The sequence below is a fragment of the Calliopsis andreniformis genome, chromosome 3 (assembly GCF_051401765.1).
Source record: "Calliopsis andreniformis isolate RMS-2024a chromosome 3, iyCalAndr_principal, whole genome shotgun sequence".
NCBI classification, from domain to species: domain Eukaryota; kingdom Metazoa; phylum Arthropoda; class Insecta; order Hymenoptera; family Andrenidae; genus Calliopsis; species Calliopsis andreniformis.
Window position 1 is genome coordinate 16,411,609 of NC_135064.1, and position 21,396 is coordinate 16,433,004.

At 36.8% G+C, this 21,396-nt stretch overlaps 2 protein-coding genes across 2 annotated transcripts; one reads left to right on the forward strand and one right to left on the reverse strand.

Annotated features, from left to right (window-relative positions):
• The first annotated feature begins 2,258 nt into the window (after positions 1-2,258).
• LOC143177306 (lipase member H) lies at positions 2,259-4,262 on the forward strand. Its single transcript, XM_076375175.1, has 7 exons — positions 2,259-2,328; positions 2,428-2,500; positions 2,569-2,714; positions 2,808-3,050; positions 3,340-3,528; positions 3,774-3,918; positions 3,994-4,262. The coding sequence occupies exons 1-7, from the start codon at positions 2,259-2,261 to the stop codon at positions 4,046-4,048; spliced, it is 921 nt and encodes a 306-aa protein (XP_076231290.1). The 3' UTR covers positions 4,049-4,262.
• A 13,296-nt stretch (positions 4,263-17,558) lies between these two features.
• On the reverse strand, positions 17,559-20,125 carry LOC143177307 (uncharacterized). Its single transcript, XM_076375176.1, is given in 10 exon segments — positions 17,559-17,912; positions 18,035-18,463; positions 18,531-18,695; positions 18,761-18,907; positions 18,981-19,294; positions 19,353-19,378; positions 19,439-19,630; positions 19,681-19,685; positions 19,716-20,032; positions 20,074-20,125. Coding segments are annotated over 10 exon segments (2,001 nt in total).
• Between the last annotated feature and the right edge of the window lie 1,271 nt (positions 20,126-21,396).

Sequence of the window (21,396 nt, forward strand, 5' to 3'; positions counted from 1 at the left end):
AAAAATAGAAGGCACAAAATATTTGTAATAAAGGCTATACAAAAATATACTAAAATTAATTAAAAGTACCTAGTCTCTATAATTCACAATCAAATACAGTACGAAATTCCATTCGCCAGAATTATAGGTGTGACCAAATATTCCTTCAAAATAATTTTTTACACCTCAATTGATATGTGTAGAAAATTTATAATTTCTGAATTTATTAATCGCTATAAGTAATCCACCCCCTAACACCTGCATAAATCCTGCTGAATATTTCGATGAACCTTTCTGAAACACCCCATACAGTCATTAATATATAGCAACCAAAAGACTATCTTCTTTATGAGCTGATAGGAAAACGTTAAAAGAAAAAGGAGGTGAAATTCGAAGACGATAAAACTCTTGAAAGAAAAGGGAATTTCTCTAGATCGAAATCGATAAGAGAGTAGAATCATGGATGCACTTAATACGCAAACTGCCTACCCATCGACCCACCTACATATCTACGTAGGTAGAACACGTATACAAGGTGAGTCACCTAACTTGGCTACTTCAAATTACTCGTAAATTATTTGCTATATGAAAAAATGTTTAAAGCAGAAGTTGCATGGTATGAAGGGGATCATACATATAAGGTAGTAGATCGTTTCGTACTACCTTCCACTTGTATCGAGATAAGAAGGTCTCCATCAAAGTTTCAATAGAATGTTAAATACTGCATAAATATGTACTACATTATACGAGGTCTAAAATTAACAGGTAGTGTAATATCAGTAAACTAATTTGTTTTTTAACGTGATATACAATAAACTATTGTCTATTATAATCAGTGTAATTGCATACAAAATATTTTGAAGCTTCTCTGTAGTTATAGTTATTATAGAAACATTGTTTTCTATAGCAAGTAATTTACGAGTAATTCGAAATCGTCGAGAGAGGTACCTCACCCTGTATATAAGAGCGAGGCTGGCGTGATATCACAACATCGGGATGCAGATGTTTAAGCCTACGAGAGCATAAGTTGGTAGGAGGAAGACATGCCGGTACCCGCGCTTAAACTATACTCGTTACACGCCGTTATTAATGGTCGATGTTTCGCGCTAGCCTCACTGCGTGTATCCGTTGGCATTCACGCGTCTGTCTAACCTGCGAACGCCCACGACAGAACCAGTCTCGTTCATCCAATGGATATCGAGGGTTGACCCAGAAGAGTCAATTAACCCCTCGCGTTGAGACTACGCAAGTTAAACATGTTGAGCACGACTCACGCACGTTACCAGTCGAACGCGTTTAAGTAGCTCTGGTAGCAGAATGTTGATTGAATCTAACTTTACTTTGCTGTAATTGAAAATAATACGCGCGCCCTAGTTTTCTGTTTAATAACAAAACGCTTTTAAAAAAAGTACTTGATTCACCCCTGCCTATGTCAATATAAATATTTTTTACAATATCTTATTTTTAGTTAATAGAATTTAATTGGAGGACTCTAGAAAGACCAACCTCCTGATTTTTTGTATAGTCTTGCACGTAGTATTTAGGAAGCCTATTTTAATTAAAATTTGATGTGGGAAAGGCTATATATTCAAGAAATATTATTTGGTTTTGTATGCCTTCAATTGTTCTTAGCATAACAGAACATTTTTAAGGATCATTATGTGAACTCTGTAAAATTTGTTACGTGAACTGATGTATTCCATTCGACATCATTAGAGAACTTACTGCGTCGTGGAATACGAGTGTAATCTATTTCTTTTCCCCCTATTACCTATGCAATATGAGGCTAATCTTAAAATAGCAAGACTGTTTTACAATTGTTTATTTTGAATTTCGTGATTGAACCCTATTTATCGACAACGAGGGCTTTTCAGAAAGAAACCAAATTAACGAAATAAATTTTATCAAGGGACTACGTACTTAAATATTCTACATTCTTATAATAACGTCACACAGATCTATGAAAACATTCCTAATGAATGGATTTAATTAATTAAGCTTACGGTCGTTCGTCATTACTTTACTACCGCATCTTATTATGCAAAAGATTAGGATAATTCAGTAGATGGCATATTCTATCTTACACAATAAATAACGTTGTTTTTTGTTTCTCCTTTGTTACGTGACAGTCTTGAGGAGGGGGTCACCTTGTATATATTACGAGCAATTTATGATTTGCTTCATAACGCGAAAATATCACGTACAAAGTATGATGAGGTTTACGTTAGACCCATCCCTCTTATAGTACACGTTTCTGATCTTCGCGACCAAACGTAACCATGTCGAAACTGAGCCTTTACTTCATACTACTCTGCTTCACTATTACATATGTTAATTGTACAGGAATATGTACGTACGAAGTAACTTTGTTTCACACTTTGCAGGTGACACTATCATCAAATGAATAGTTACGACGGTGATCGATTAACAGTGTCGTTTATTGCATAGGTGACCAAGTTAGTCCTGATGTCGCCGAGAAAGTATATTTGAAGCTTTTCAAGGGGTTCGTAAGACAGTATCAGTATCTAATCTAATTTTACACTATCGGCTAAATTACTGATAATTTAAAAACCGTAATTAAAACTGCAGCAACAGTACTGTACTTACGACCGTCACGAACAGATTAACGAATTTAGACACCATCGCAAAGGCTATCGAAAACAAGGGAACTATTCTTTACATACATGGGTTCATCGAGGATGGGAATGTCGAGAACGTCCAAGTAGTACCTAGAGGTTAATACTTTATTTACTTTTGTAATTGACGTACTTTCGTAATAAAATGGTGACAAGTAAATGAAATTCAAATGATCGATACTTTATTTACAGCGTATCTAAACAGAGGAGATGTGAACGTTATATTAGTCGATTGGGGTGAAATAGCGATTAATATTAACTACATTTACGTCTCCAGTCAAGTACCTGCTATAGGGAAGGCACTTGCAGAATCGTTGGAGAAACTCAGTAAAGTGATCAATTTGAACACAGTTCACGTGATCGGGCACTCTTTAGGCGCTCACATTGCTGGCCATATGGGAAGGCATATGAATGTCACTCTCAGTCGAATTACGGGTAAGTTCTCGAAAAAGCAACAATTGTAATTCGATAAAAGATCCAAATTTCAGAATATCTTTTTAAAATCAGCTTCATGTAACTCTGGTTCAAAGTTTGCTAATAAACTCAAGAATTTTGTCAGAATATATATTGAAGAATAAAGAAAAAAAGTCTGCCAAATGTAAAATATAATACAAGAGATATGGAGAAGATTTTATCACCCTCGATAAATAATTAGAAATGTCACTGTTTAATAATCAGTGTTTATAGTCAGAATAATTAATCATACATTAATTATTCGTTATAGGATTAGATCCAGCATTTCCGCTTTTTTATCCTTCAACATGTCACATTAGACCAAACGATGCGGAAATTGTTGTCATCCTACATACGGACGGTGGCGTTTTCGGAACGCCCACCAACACGGGGACTGTTGATTTTTATGCGAACATGGGAATCAGCCTTCAACCGGGTTGCCCTATAATCATTGGATCAGGTAAATTATAATGTGCGTCGTTAACACATTCAAATTGCTCATTGACGACAGAATATAGAGAATCTTGATAAGGATCGAACGAGGTAGTTACAACGTGACAGCTGTTCAATTTTGCAATTCATAAAACAATTCGATTAAATTACTTTAACGACTTTAGAGATTCTTTTTCATTACGAAATAATTTGCAGAGGATTTGCATAATTTCATCTTTTTAAATACTAATCATTAAATAATATTGAAAGAAGTGTGCAGCCATCAAAGATCCACTAGACTGTTTGCGGAATCCGTCCTGAATCCAAAAGCATTTCCGGCATATAAATGCTCTGAAGATATAACGAACACGAGGGAGGAGTCACAAGTGTATTTTGGAGATTCTACACCAAAGAATATGTAAAAAAAATACACGTTATTGTTATAGATATCAAGTTAAATAGTAATTCGAATAATGCTTGTTATTTCTTTCAGATATGGCGCGTACTGTTTCTTTACAAATGCACAGCCTCCGTATGGTAGAACATGAAAAAAGTTACTAAAAAGGATAACAGAAGATTCTATGTATGTATGTAAAAAAGAATTGAATTATGAAGTTAGTAAGAAATAGGTTCTAAGTCACAGTGTTTGTACCTTCAAATTAACTATTTATGTACTAATATACCTAATAGATACTAACATTAATAGATTTAATTCTTTCTAATATAATTACGACAGACAAAAATACCAAAATCGAGCAAATTCGGTAAGCTCAAAAATACATTACGATAAAATTTCCAAACTAAATAAAGCAAAGAGGTTTATCAATTTATCTATCCTGATTAATTTGTATCGCCTAATTCAAATTCATTGCAGTGAACAATTTAGAAACTGGATTATCAAGTACGTGTCGGCGTTGATCACGGAATTAATATATTAAAAGAGAAAAAATTATAGGAATAAATAAACGGGTGGGCGTGACATAATTCGCGGTGGTTCATAGACGAGTGAAGCTTCCATCAAGCTGCCAGTCGCAAGACGCCCTCCGGTTTATGTTAATGACCACGGCTCCACTTTTATGCCACCTCGTAAAGCGGAACGTGACCGTCACGATTGGAAAGTAATCACCTGCGTCTCTTTGAAGCAACCTTATTGCACGTACACCGACGTTTTACACGCCACGATCCTCCGCCCCTTCTCTCACACGGCAATGAGATGCTTAAAGAAACGCAGTTAGCATTGAAAAAGAGATTCTTCCATCAAGGGAGATTGTCTTTTCAAAATAGTAAAATTAAATAAGGTAATTAACCAATTTTTTAAAAAAGCGTGATCTTCAAAAATATATATATACACAAAAATAATTGAAGAAGATTGGAGTTTAAATAATTAGGAAAACCTAATTTGGAAAAGATGTCGAGAAACATGTCAAACTTTTAAAGGTAAGATATAAAGTAAATGGGAGTATCTTCACAGAATTAATATTTATAAAAAATACATGGAGTATTCTGAAACGCATGATCATGATTACAGGAATGAATTGCAGATAAAAAGATAAACGAAAAAATTTGTATAAACCTTGTCCTACTTAATTTTGTTTCTGAATACATACAAATAACTTTATGTTTTAATAATTAAGCTAATGTAAAGTTGCTGTTATCAAGAGAATAGATTGAATAATTCATTACATTCAATCAAGTAACATACGTATAAGTAAATATCACTAATAAATAGTTAACAATATAATAGTTAAATTGATCCAATTTACAATGAAACTTATGGAAATACAGAAGTGAAACTTAGAAACAGTTTACATATGTATACAAATTTTTTTCACTATCTGTTAGTCTTTAATTCATTCCTAAAATTGTGCCTTTATATATTTGGAGCCTATGTAATAAAATTTAAAGATAAAGAAATTTAAATAAGGTTATACGACAAGTTATATCTCAGAAAAAGTAATAGACGTTTCTAAAACATGATAAATGTTTCACTCAATGCCAATTCATCAGTAATACTACGCTGATGACGAGCTTATTTTGAACCCTGATGCACGGTAAGCAAGGGAACGCACTCGTGCACAGACAATCGCAGAATTGCAAATTCAAAAAAGACAACCTGCCGACCCACGCTACCGCGTAGTTCTCCATTGCTAATCAATTGACGCCGTATCGGAGGTTCTTTAACCCTATTGTGTTCCATGAAGGCTACACTGAACATGGTATAATAGATTCGTTTCTAAAAAAATTCCTCGACGCTTTATCAACGATGACTTTGTACCCAAGTTCGTATACACGGTGTCCAAATTATTAACACTCACGATCAACATTTCCTTTACAAGTAAATTCACAAACAAAGTTCAAAAAAGAAAAATTTCACTGTATTTTCTGGAAATTAAAAATGATTAAACTACTTTGGTTAATATTTGAAATTTATCATAAATCGAGAAACAGTTAATAAAATAATAAGAAAGTTATACTAAATATACTATATAAATTTATGTAGTAGCAAAATTATTTCGTGTTCAATTTTATATTATCCATTGATTCTCTATGAATACATTTTGTTGATAATGTAAAAAATATATCTAACTTATAGAATTTACTAAAATGATCTTCACAGTTTGAAAAGCATTACAAATGTTTTAACTATAATATATATCTGTTATAAAGTGTAGTGAAATTTTTCTCGGTGGTATAAGGTTATAAAATGACAAACTTACCTGTATCAGAAGCCAATTGAACACTCGGTGCAGAAGAACATGATGCCTCCCCCGCATACGTTCGCCATTATCAACACGTACATTTCCTCTGTCTGGAAGTCGCAGATGGCACTTCCGTTCGAAAATTGTACATGTCTCGAAGGATCTACTAACCAATTTGGTCAAGTGACGCATGAATAACCAATTATACTTTCATTTCGAATGCAACGTTATAAATAATTAATACAAACCTCTCATCGAACTTCGAACGAAGCACACATTCCATATTTACTGCTAACGTCTCATGAACACAAACCGAATACGTCTTTACAACTCTGAAGTCAAAGGGTCACTGTAACAAAATCAACCATAAATGTTACTTGACGATATATTTTATCTACGTATGTTAATTTTACGTCGACGGTTTTAAAGGTTAGTTTATTAAATTTCTACTGAATATTCAAGAGAAATACCACGTACAGGAACTCAAGTTATTTACATAAAAAATTTAATTCAATTATTTCGTAGGTCCCATCGTTCGAAACGTATTCTTACTACCGCTCTCGCGACACCTACGGTAGAAATTCGGTACTACGCGAAAAACGGAAAAATGTCCGAAAAATTCTCGAAACAAGAAATACACGCTACTAACGAGATTATACAAATCAAAATGAGAAGGTTTACTTAATTTGCACTTTATCGTGTTACTAAATGTAAAACTACATGTCTACGAACTGATATACTCACATGCAAAACGACATTCGATAAGAAAATTGTGATCTAAGTGACAAAATAACATACCTGTATGTCGTTGCTTCAAAACTTTCTTTTTACCGCACAAATGAAGAAAATTTTTTTATGAAAACATAAAATACTGAAAGACCACGAGTGAAAGAATGAACACTTGATTGAATGACAAAAAACTGAAGGCTTGTTCCTTGAGAAACTAAATAAAAACCAGGAGACGATCTTGGCGTCTGGAGCACGCACGATCACGTTAGAACGCGATTGCGCATGCGCAGTAGACATCACGTGACTATGGTACACATATCTTCAAATTCTGACTAAATATCATTTTTCATCATCGAAAATCTTATAAAGAATACCATTAATTAAATTAAATTCATACATTCGTATATTCCATTGCACAAAATATAATTTCCCAGTGACATTTTCTTTAATACATCACATAAAGGAAATATTAGACAATATGTTACATCGTGACGAATCAAACTATATAATCGTATTTATTAAATAGCTAATATAACTTTAAAGAACATTTAAAATTATGTAATCTTTCAGTATTAAAGTTCTACTAAAACACTAACCGAGTAGCATTGCTTTTAATTGCTAATTCATGTTGAAATGGGCACATTCAATGAAAATATTAAAAAACAATTATATTAATTGTTATTAAAAAGATAAACATTTTGAAGTCATAAAATAACTAAATTAGACAAGAAATGAATTAAGATTAAGTCGCGTAACTTGTTCATTAGCAATGCATTCGTATGTCTAATCTCACAAGATCTGTATAAACAAGCAAAGAGAGGATGAAAGAAAAAGTGACCTACCTATTTAGTAGTAATCACGGATACCCACATATTTTCACTTATTTCGTTCACGTTCTTCTTAAAGCCCCACTTTGAACCTTTGAAGCGATCGTGTAATGAAGCGTGTACAAACTGCATGGCATTATCGCATATTCACAGCGTCTACTGATCGAAGGGTCTTCAATGGAAGACGCAAAGAAGGATATAAGGTGTTTTGACAAATTGCAACCGGATATTTTATCCGGGTTTAGTATCATTGGCGGCAAATTAAAACTGGACTCTCAAAGCGACCGAACGAAATTAAAAACTCGAGAGACACACAAGGCACACGCAAACGAATTCTAATCGAACCAATTAAAACTGAGACGTCACGACTGGCTCATTCCCTCGTCCCCAGCGCAGCGGCGCTTGTGCCTATTAATTGCGCCAACTTCCGTCACTTTAAGATGTCGCTTCACATTTCACTCGATCTATCAAAATGATCCTGTTTCACCGTCCACGTCCGTGATGCTAGATTGGAGATAGGAATCATAGAAAGTACGTACATATGAACATATCCTCAACATACGAGGAATAAAAAAGTTCTTTTTTTAATATTCAAAATATGTTCAGGGTGTTTTAAAATGGGTTTTTCTGTAACACAAATTTATCGATAATATTTTTATTACAATATCCTTTCTTCTAAGTCGGAAAGTGAAGAAGTCTCGACAGTCGAGAAGATCGCGCGTGACGCGTGCCGCTTACTGACGACTTGACCTAAGCGTTTCAAGAGCAAGAGGAGTAGTCGTCTAAGACGAGGTCTACAATGATAGCTTCCCATAGGATGTAAGGAGAAACAGGCACTGTCTGACCATGAGGTGCCTCTTCTACTTCTACGTTCTCGTCACCAGAATGGTAAGGTCAGAACTACCCAACTATGGAGAAAGACAGAAGCTACAGAAAATACGAAGTTGAGTAATTTTTCGCATCTTTGGATAATTTTGAATATTTTGAGTCTTGTTATAGTGCAAAATAGCAGTACAATATTTTTAGTAGATATTACTTTTCTCCATAGTTGGACAGTGCATCAATTTGCCAGTTTCGCGATTGCGGTGAACAATAGAGTCAGTTTTTGTTAGCTATAATCTAGGCTGAAAACATTTAAAAATTTCCTGAATTATTTTCGTCTATTCCATTTATTTTACTGAAGTATTTCAGGTTCCAATTCTGAACTCTTTCTTATTTAAAATTCTGTTTACTTGATTGTAACAAATATTTTACTAATATTCATTAGAAGATATTAATACGTGAAACGTATACATGCCAGCAATAAGTATAACATGAAATACTAGCCTCAAGATTTCCCAGCTACCTACATGTTATTTGCATGTCTAACCGTTGACAGCGTAAACGTGCACGCGAACGAATTCTAATTAGGCCAGTTAAATTAACTTGAATGGTCAGACTTGTTAACCGTGACAGTATGTGTGACTGGTACTCCTGAGAACCGCTATAACAGCTTGATCAATGAATAGAGTTCGAGATTTATTTTCCCTAGGAAAACGGTTGTTGAACCGAGGTGAATAAACAAGAGCATGTAAGGTAATTAAATTCTACTGACGACTAAGAACAATAGAATCTTTTATGTGCCAATCATATCATTCAGGTATCTCATAATAAATTTCATTGATCTGTTTGTTCACTAGACATTTTAAAATAAGTCTGCACACATAGATTTACCAAGAGAAGTGTATATGGACTCATAATAAGTTGTAATGGATCAAAGATTCATTTTCCTTCAAACAAAATTGCTCAAAGTAATAATACTAACAAAATAATACGATGCGTTTGAAAAATGATCTCCAGTATAGTGAAAATTACTATCTGTGCATTTCCAAGAGAATTTCTAGGGTTCGTAAACTACAATGCGTTAATTGTGATTTATAACAGTCTCACTTAATCAGAGCGATACGCATTATGTATTTAATGTCAGCCTAAAGGTTTAATTCCACCACTCTGACTTGAGGTACGATCAAACGCACAGTACGTTTAAATATCTAACCACTCGTAGAGCCGATACGACGTCCTCCTAATTGTGTTGTTAACACGCATAACCACAGCGGCCAGACAACTGCGTGGAACGAAATCCACGCACGCGAACGAATTCTAATCGAAGCAATTAAATTAACCTGACAGTGCAACTGGTTCGTTACGGCACCAGGCGCTCGCGAGAACCGTTACTACTGGCGTTCATGAAAAGACTTCCGAAAAACAACTGTCACTTTTCCCTTCCTGGCTATTCGTTCTCCGACTTATCAACCGGTCATGCTATATTTCAGTCTGGCAATACCTGTGGGAGAGCGATGCATCAATTGCCTCGTGCCTTTTATTCATTAATCGTCGAGATAAGTACTCCTTTCACGCATCGTTGCCCTCGGACTGCAATATTGTCAATATTTGAAATCGCAAAAATTTTAATGTATTCGCGTGTGGTATTGTCATGTGTAACATTGACAGTTCTAATTTTTTTATAATACTAGTCTTTTTAACTCTGGAAATATTAGTAACAGTCTGTGTGAAGTATTGCAGATACTGAATATTAATCATTGAAAAAAGATTAAAACCTCAATGGATAATTTCAGAAAATGTGTTTATGACCATTAAGTAGAATTGCATTCTAAGTTATTTTATGAAATAGCTGAAGTTTGAAACTGCATTGAAAGTTCTTGCCACTACCTTGGGTTGCTCAGGGATAGCCGATAGTCTATCCAAGGTTATGGTATGATCTATCCCAAAACCAACCCTATCAAACTTTATCGATTAACATGACTCTCGGGAACCTAACGATAACGATCAAAACTAAACCAAAGTCTACACTTGTTCACTTCCTATGTCTATAGAAAACGTGAAGAATAAGACCATCGGCGATACTTATGACGCTAGGAAGTAAATACCTAACTTCCAAGTCTGGATATCGAGCCATTCATGCTTCGGTGAATAAGACGAAACAAGTACAATCGTTATGTATTCGTGGACTTCTTCTTCCGCCAGCTAAACAAGAAACCCATACAGAATCCGATCACCGCAACGCAATATACTTCCACTTGTGTCGCGATGCTGGCCAGCGTGAGTGTTGCGCGCACGAGGCGTTGCAACCGGTGCGCCTCTCCAGAGGGCATAATTCTTTGATCTCGATTTTTGTCCACTCTCCCCCCATGCCGCGCCCCTCATCCTGCCGTTGCTTTGCCGTTCCACATCGCGCACCGCCCTCTCCCCCTACAGAAAATTCAAGACCGGTTAATCCAGATTAACTTTGAGCCGACGTACGTAGGTAAACGTGTATATGCACGCTTATATACGTACATGCGCGTGTACATATGTCCGTAGCGGCAAGCGAGCCTCGATCGGGAGTAACGATCTTCCGCGATCAAAATGCAACGATACTTTCCCCCTGGAGCCACTCACCGGACCTGTCCTACCGCTGCACCGAGATCTTCTTCGCATAGGCAGAATTACGAACGCGTGCAACGTCTGCGCGCCGTGACCTACGTGTCCACCTATCAACCCCCTGAACACTGTGAGCACAATGCGGTCTGCCGAGGGCTCGACGTCTTGCGAAGGTTTGGGAGGTTTGATTGGGAAATAGGTGAAAGAGCAAGATGGCTTGCCACTTGGAAAAATGTTTTTGTTATAGAGGGAGAAGAAATGTGAAATGTGAAATATATCAGTCTTTTTGGTTAACAGATCTGTCTAAAGGAAGGAGAGGATATTTATTCTAACGGTGTGCTGTTGCCACAGTGACCGTCCAAGGTGATGTTCTAAAAGGGTCTCGTCTGAAAGGCGTCTCGTACATTTTCCAAGAAACCTCGATATCGACCCACGCGAAATGTAGGTTTATACGTTAAATATCGCAAGGTCAGCGAGATGTAGGTCTGCGAACTACGGGGCCAGCTTAAATGAGAACGGTCTGAGAAAGTTGCTCAATTACGTGTTATAATATGATATTTTGCATGAAAATTATGTGTCATAATTGGCTAGTCTATGGACTATATTTGAAGAACTAGTTAGAATATACTGAGTTGTTTAAATTGAATTGCTATGAAATATGTAGCTACTATGGTGAAATAGTATCTCTAGGATTTTAATGAACTTCTCACCACAAGTTATATTTTCCAAATTATAATCTATTTTATATAAATATATATTTCCCAGGTATATAAAAAAAGGATAAAAAATAAAGTTTTGGTCAAGTCTATTACAATATATTTCTAAGAGTATCTTACTCTTCCCACTGTAACTGAATTTACCTCTAATTCCTCGAATACCTATTACCTATTAATCTGCAGTAAAACAAAATACTATTATTATTATTGTATCGAGATGATGAGGGAGCCGAAAGCAATTGTTCTTTAAATTGCTGCCTGCAATCGCAGGCGTTTATTGCGAAGAAGTAGATCGGAAACTGGCGACCTTGCACCTGTATTCGCAGCGTTAATCGAAACGATTACGATTCAAATTTACGTGCAAGATGTGTCCAAATGGAGAAGAGGGTATCAAATACGAGTATGAGATCGCTGCATAAGGCATCGTTCCCGATATTAATGATGGCAACGCATCGCTAGTAATGAACACATGCACAACCTGTCCCGCCCACGTGCCTATCCCCCTTCATACGCATGCAACGACATTATCTCGAACAGTGCTGTATCAAGGTTTCACCTATGTCTATACAGAATATTGGACTATTACTCTCATTTTAATAATAGTACCATTGATTCAAGTTTGCCTTGTTATAATAAATGGTTCATAAAATTCCCTTCATTAACTGAAACTTAATAATATAAGAATCACGCTCTATTTGCATGTTATCACATACTCTACTGGTTTACCAATGGTGCTTTTACCATTTTAATGGTTCTATTATTATTGTTTACTACTGTTTATGGGTAATTTTTAGAAGCTTCAATAATACAGTTCATTCTAAAAGTATCATAACTACTTTAACTACTACATGGGAGATCTAAATAAAACTGTTGTAACATCCACTGTTTTTGAGCTCCGAAAAAAGATGTCGTAATATCCATTTACTTTCGCACCTGCTCATATATCCCAATATTACCCACTAAAAACTGATGTCTTTTGATGAGAAAAAAAGAAGCATCACCGCGTTGCAGCAATTAGCAGTTTCATACGTACCAACCCCGTACTCTGCATCATGTAATTACCTGCCCCTTAATCAGACAACAAACTACACCCCACAGCATCTACACTTCCGAGTCCAATTTTGAGATGGATCTCTGATTTAAAGCGCCGTTCCACTGCCCTTGTGATCATCTCGCGCTGCAGTCCCACATTTCTTTCCCGTACTTTTTCAATCGATCGAGTGGAACAGTCATAAAGACGTACTTATCGGCAGCATCGTGATTACGTGCAAGCCTAAAGCTACGTTTACACTGAGGCAACAACAAGAAACATTTTGTCGCGAATTGTTGCCTGTATCGTTTAACTAAAAAACTATGCATTTTCGAGCATTGCATTTGAACTTTTCATTGTCTTTGTGTTCAGAACCTATCCTCCAGGAGTGTCCTACGTTTTTTTTTATTTTGTATTCAAGTGGCGACAAAATGTTGCTCGATCCCAGATAACACACGACATCTTAAAAATGTCTATTTTATACCTGAACGTCTTACGACATAATTAGGACGTCTTAAAAATATCTGAAAGCGCACGTCTTAAAGACTGACATCTAAAGACGTCTTTTGGACATTTTTAGATCTTTATTGGCTATCTTTAACACGTTTTTAAGACGCCTATATGACTCATAGGTTCTTGGTTTACTGCAGACATAGCTTTACAAAGACAAATCGAACGAAACTACCATACGGTGTGTGGATTCGGAGGTACTTATCATTCGGAGGTACCATCATCGTGATGCACATCGATCTACCGTAAAAACGCCATGGCATCTTTTGATTCGAGCATACGACGAGGAAGATGCCCGAGGCGTCCATTTAGCGTGGAGCACAGATCGCGGGCGAAACGTTTCACTCCGCTAAATCTCCTCATTCGGCCTTTATTATGTCCAACCCATTCGGAGATAAAGATTCGCGTAAACTGGCGTAAGTGGTGCGCGTAAAGCGGCCGTGAGGCTATTCGGTGGCTGCCCTCGGGCGCCGAAACGTCTGGTCGAGCCACTGATTTCAGCATTACGAGGGGCCCCGTGGACGTGAGATCGCGAACGGTCAAACGCATCCGTGCGCGACGCCGTTTCACGCTGTACGCAACGCACACCGCGACACGAGCAGGGCGCGTTGCTCCATACACGTAATCTACATAAATAGTCATAAAATCAACGGGCGGGTAAAGTGGCGGTGATTAAAATAAAGGTGCCTCTCCGATTAAATCAGCTACCTTCGTCAAACACGTGTGCATTTTCCCGATCGGTCTGTTTGCCCCCCTCTCTCCCTTTACCCCCCTCCGCTCGTTGTTCGTCGCTGGGATGCTCCCCGAGCGAACCGGTCCGATAGAGAGGGCCTCTCTATCAGGGCCTGCACGGACAAATCTATGAATTGATACTTCATGTAGATGCACGTAGTCAATTGATTACGGGAAAAAACGCCGGCTGAGGATTCACACTATCATCTTAGAGGCGTTAGGGACGATTCACAATGCGCATGGAAGGTGAGTTCTGTGGTAAACCCATTTGGTGAAGGTTTAGCTGTCTTGCAGGATGACAGCCGACAGGACTCTGATCTGAGTGAAATATTAAACGTAGATGTTACTTAATTAAGCTCGAAATTACAGCAATTTGATGGCATTATTTATTGTTATAATATTGCGATTACTGAAGATGGGTCTACACTATATGTTATAGAATTTTTTAGAAAACAGGAAAGAGAGGTGTTATAGATATGTTCCTTTTCTATTTTCTAAAAAGTTACATAACTTTGTTATATAATATGTAGTGTAGACCCACCTTGATGGTACCAAAATGAATCCAGTTTCGCTACTAATGTATGACTACTAGTATTGTAAAATTTGTAAAGAAAATTGTTACCTCAATTTTTACCATTTGTATTTACATAAAATGTGAAGAATAGAAATAAACTCGATTTTATATTGTATGTTGATAATAATGAAGCTAGTAAGAGTCGAATGTCGCATTCGCAGTGTGAATAGACCCTAACCCAGACGCTCGATGGACGTTCGCATTCTCCGTAACCTGTCGCCTAACTTTAATCAGACTTCCGTTGAAACGTAAGTGACTCAACCGGTAATAGATTTCCATTAGCAGTGGGAATGATTCTCTAAAACGACCAACAAGTATTTCGGGTCACTGTCAATTGCATTATTTAATTCACGAAGTGACTGAGACTGAGTGCATAACTTGAGTGCAAGTTTATGGCATGTGAGAATTCAGAGAAATCAATGAACATTGTAAACATAAATATTACCATAGAGTGTAAAAGTGCCATCAAAATCACTGTTAAATAACTGTGCATATAATTACATCGAGTATATTGTAATATAGTGAAGCATCATCATAGAAAATTACATTAGAAAATCTTCTTGTCACAATTTTCCATTCCAGGAGTCAATGACGCGATTAAACGTGATTAAGTTACTCCAACGGTTTGATTTTTCTCATTCCCTTCGTCGAGCATCTCATTAAGTGACTCGAAAATTTTGTATACACTAACGACACTCGTTACTTCATATTAAGTAATTTGTAGCTGTGCCCCGTAATGAATACTAACGCGATAATATTCCGCCCGTCATACCGCGTAATCGCGCGCGTTGACATTCGTACGCTTAAGCGACGGTGATGCAAAAACCCGCCATTACATTCGCCGATTACTGATATTAAGGCATTTAAAGTGCGTTGTAAATAGTAAAATTTATAACTAGGAGATTCCGTAGCTGCGCGCGTTAAGCTGTATTGCCTCGCTATTAAAGTAATTGCGAGGCGTGGATGCGCTGCGGTATTTAAACGGGGAAAAAAAAGAAAACAAAAAAAAATATTAAATAGTAAGTAGAGCGATGGTAGTGATCGTAAAATTCACCGTAATAATTAAGAACTCTAGGATAAACTGGATTAAGGACTCCCAAGAATAGAAATTCAGTAGTGATATATAAAATTTACTTCCTCATTTCGCAAAGTAAATCTCTGGTATAGCAAAAATCATTCAAAATTAAAGGAAAGTAAAAACTATTCACTTTGCGTCCTCCACTCCCCAAATTACAACCTTTTTTTGGAACGATAGTTCCTATGTGACACAGAATCTTGTTGCTCCTTCTAAAACAATAAGAGCAGATATTCAATAATTTAAAATAACTAAATTTGTATTAAATTACATTTTAAAAATTAGATAGGAAACACACAACGAAAGTTTCAGCAACACGAATACTATTCCTCCGTATCCCCAAATGGTTTAGGGGTAGAGGATAAATTACAACCATGTGTGCGTAAGTTTTCGATCAGTCCCATACGTTTTCATTAACAATTCCTATATCAGTTCGTCGTTGCATTCCATTTCAGCTTGCCAGGAGATTTAATATAGTTTTTCGCGCAACAGAGTCGAGCCCTCGTAAATACAGGGGCTAGACGATATTACGTTGTCCAGATTACGTACCATCTTCAAGCGACACGGAAAATGCGCATACTTCAAGTTCTCACCGAATCCTATAGAGCAGACCCACTCCTGAATGACGCTTAATGAACTTGAATGCCTTATCGGGACGTTCGTCGCATCACCTTGAATGGGACCATGGGTTTTCTATCGGACTCTCGATTGCGCAATAACTCTCCGACGCATAGTTACCGAGAGACGAGGAGTATCGTGTGTCGTCGCGCTGTATCCATTCGCCGTTCGCGCGTCCTTCGGAGGACGTGATTCGTTTCTGGTTTCAGGAAAAAATCCGCGTCTCCTTCCGCGGGGGACGCGTTCTTGTGGCCGGAAAGGAAATTCAATACAGAGAAATTATATACTATGGATTGCAATATTACGTTTATACGGGGTGTAAAATTAAGTCTTATTGATTATTATCATAGGCGAAGTATGAAAGATACCAATTGTGGAGTGAACTTTCTGCTCGTGGTATCCCTTGATGATGAATATAGCGAAGTTTTTTCATGATCCATTTTCAACTTTTCAGGATATGAAAAACTTCTGAAGTACTCAAACTCACTACAACAGGGTCCAATCGTTTCTTATTTACTGAAACTCGCTGCAACATAGGCTAATGTTTATTTTCAAATTAACTACATCATATATCACGCAACGTTTTCATATCTGTTCATTTTTACTGTAGTCACTACTTTGATATCTGTTATTTTCTACTGGAATCATTGTTTTGATAATCTGTTATTTTTTAGTGGAGTTACATACACCAAATATGAGTGAATTGAAAAATGCATACATATCAATACTAGTAAATTTTTCCTATGGAATTATAATTGAACGTACAATGAAAGTACGTAATGTGAATAATTACGGATATGCATGATTACAGTATGTAGAACTAAAATTCGCAAAATTATAAAAACTATGGAACACATTCTGTAAAACATGGATATCTTCTTTCTGTACATCAAATTAGAATTCTGAGCATTGAAATTGTTATGCAGTATACAGTTTTCAACTTTCGTCAATAAATTATTAAAAAAATGCTATTATATACTTCATAGAACATGTTGATATTTTGTGTACTAAGCGATTCATTATGTACAAATTATAAAATGGTACTTAATCATAAAATATTAAATTAATACAATAATTTTAGATATATTAATACCGTTTCGTCAATTATGTAAATTTGTCGTAACGAAATTACACAATCGCAGATTGCATATCACTATCTCTCACGCTTAAATTTTGTGGCTGATTATCTTTTCCGATATTGTTCTCGCGAAAATTCGTCATACTCGACAATAAACGTCTTGGTCCACGTCTTCTAATATCCACCTGCTTCAAAATACGCTCCAACGAGTTATCACTTCCCGTCGTAATTGGAGACAGACTAAGGCTCGATTTTGCCCGTGTTTTAATAACGCGAGCGCTTTTAGGAGACCTCGCTATTTGGTCATACGGTCTGCGCCTGGCAGACTTTAATTTTACGCTACGTAACATGTCTAACGAAACTATTGGCCCCCTTGGTCCTGGAATGGTGTTTCTCCTATTCTCCTAAAATTGAATTACCTTCTTCAATCCTGGTGTGGAATTCTTCCACTTATTCAAACATGTTCATTTAGAAAATATAGCATTTTTAATGAGTATTTCAAATAGCAAGTAATTTTTAGATTTACCTTAACATTTTGTGGTGCCTTTTTTAAGGTCACCTTCAACAAATCCTCAACAGTGATGGGTGGTCTACTGAGTAATGGTGTCGAACATTTTCTCGAGGGTGTTCTAACATTTTTGCCACTCTTTGGAGTGTTCGGTGTAATTGGTTGTGTTGGAAATTGAAAAAATGAAGGAGGAGGAGGAGGGGGTGGAGGGGGAGGAGGTGGTGGGGGAATACTCAACATTGTTGGCATCGGTGGAGGAAGTGGAGGAGGCTGAGGTGAACGTGGAGCTTTGGAAGACTTTGCTTGTGTATTTTGCAACATTTTTTGTACCTTCTTTAGTTCCTGCATTAGTGTTTCATTAGTTTGACTCAATTTTCTATTGACCTCTTGCATGTTGTTAATCTCTACAGTTAAAGTATTGAAGGTTGTTACGTCATTTGCGCGCACCTGTGTTAAAGGTGATACTGATGATACCTGTTTAGCATGTAATAGCAAAGATTTCTGTAATACTCACCTGAGTAATTTTTTCAGACAGGTGGTTGACTTTTTCCAAGAATATATTAATTATCTGCTGATTATCAGAACGGAGCATTATCACGGTCTGTTTAAGTTCTTCAAGTTTGTGTTCTTGTTTCGTTGAACGATGAACCAATATAACTTTTTTGAAACTCTTATAAGTCTAAAATAATAATTCAATAAATTGGTAACATAGAATATTTATATATTAAAAAAGTGATTTTTTACTTTTTTAAACATATTTCCCAATCTCTTCATTAACCAGATACAAAACAAAAAAACATTCATAAGAGGCTTTCTGGGAAAACGAAATGTGGATGATTTGAATTTCTTTCGAGACCTGAAGCACGTGCATGTTTTACTGGATACTTGTTCCTGCTGTAAGTACAATTACGTTTTTACTATCGTATAATTTTATAATTATTATATCTATTACTGTAAAAATTACCTCTAGTAAGCTTTTAGTACAACTACCAGAATCTGATACAAGTGGTAAATCTAAAGTAGAAGTACTTGGTGATTCTGATGTGCAAGTGCTCCAAGACGTTTTTGTGACTATTGTGCAGGGATAAAAAGAATTCTGTATATTTTTCTTCTCTTTTAATAAGAGATCAGCCACAACAGTCGACACAAATGGTTTTTCTTCATCGTCGAATTTCAATGTAGTCCTACATCTTTTCGCAGGAGGTGGCGAACCACTGCAAGGGGTAGTCGATCGAGCTCTTATCCTTGTCTCACTGTTTTCTTTGATTTTGTTAGTTCCTATAAAAGGACGATAATTCGAATTTTCTTGCGAGTTCACAAATGATAGGGTTATTGCTAGAGAAGAAAGATGCTTTTAAAAATCTTGTCTTTTTAAATTTTTTATACTTCATGCATGAGTACTAGCTCTCATTTTAGATCTACATATTTAATTATCGTCAATTTGAAATGATACGTTTATACTCACTCCAATTAACATTAAAATAAGCATTACCCGAATTTTGTGACGTCTTCTCGTTGATGATTTCGAATCTAGTACCTTGCCCTTCATTATTCCATTTTTCAAAATATTTATTCGCGAATTCGCTAACAGGTTCACAACCAGAAATAGTAGATCTAAATTGGTCCAAGAAGTGGACATCAGAAACGAAAGTATCACAATTTACTGATTCTGAAACATACACACAAGGCAAACTTATTCTAAAGATTTACAACCATTCGCTTTCAATTTAATCTCGTCATTCAATGATAGGATTTCTTCCATTGACAAACACTTACCCTTGGGTATGTCAGTCTTTTGCGTCTGTGTTTCATTTTCTTGTTCTACTTTGATCAATTCTTCTTCCTTTTGGTTGTCAACTACATCTCCTTCATTATTTTTATCTGGACTGTTCAAATCTAATCTCCTTCGTCGAAGCTCGGGTACAATCTCTGGACTTAACCCATCGTAGTACGATAATTCTAATTGTTCCGATTCAAAAAGTACAGACTCTGGCGACCGCTGTTCCAATAGATCAATTTGTTTCCAACAATAATCACATTTTTAAAAATAATATTACCAATAGTATAGGTACTTACATAAACCGACGCCGACGTACTTCTCGTATACATAGTTGTCGTTGTACTAAAGGTTGTCGACTATTACTGGTTTCAAGTGATTATTTGTTTGGATTCTCGTAGAGGGAGCAATGGGTATTCAATTTGAGAAAATTGATCTACAGGGTGTCCCAGAATTAGTGATACAAGCAAGAATGTGTTGATTCTACATGGAAAGGTAAGTTGAAGATACTGTATATACTGTATGTCACGTGCTATTGACTTATACCGAACAACTAAAATATTCGTGTCTTAATTTCCCATTGAACACTAAACGAATCATATCTCGTGCAGTTTGCCACTACTTTCTCCGCTGTTGAACAAGCATGATAGAGCGTGACGAAATAATTAGCGCCGATAGACACGATTACTTAACCCTCCCTTAACATGTTAATGCCGCTACCGTGCAGATTGATCGAAGAATAATGGGAGAAGGAAAACAGAGCCGTGTACTGGTAGGTATCGTAAGGAATGGAAAAGAAACCTGAAATGTTGTAAACATCATCGACTTCCAATTACACAGATACCACAATACACGAACGTGTCAGGGTCCTCTTCGCGCCAACCGATTGTTATCACACAGCCAATTTATTATGGAGCTTTCAATCAAGTTGTCACAGCACACGATCGATCCCAAGGCTATCATCGGCTAAAGACTAAATTGACTATCGATTGAAACGACTGTCCTGCACTTCTGTCGTCCAGAACAAAGGCAGCTAAATGAGTCCTCGGACATGGGACGATCGATGGCGTGACTTCGTCTTTCGTTCCGATACTATCGCCACGGTTTTATATTTATAGTCGTGAATCTCTTCGTCATCGTGATTGGTGTTAGAAGAGCAGTGATCTGCATTCGAAAATCTCACCCACCAACGAATACTACGCAAATACGCTCTTCAAGCAGCCCTGTAATAAAGGTACAGAAAAAATCTGGGAGAAAAGTTTTTAGGGCGAGGAGCACGAGGGAAAGAAATGATTCCACTGATTCCATCCACTGCAATGAAGGAGATATCAAAACTAACAGTTCATCGTGCGGACCTGATGCTCGTTCCAAGAAGAGATTAATGCACCCGAGCTAGATTTCATCATCAAAGCGTCTGGATCGACTGGCAGCCGACGCCTCGGCGTCGACGTACTAGGATTCTATTTAGACAGCATGGGAACGTTCCTGAATCATCGCTGATCGGTGCCCTCGAGTACCACACCGTCTGTCGAGCATTTTCTGCCCGTTCGTCACGTTCGTACGGTGCCAATGTACAATCAATCGCCGGTATTCGGGTAATTGA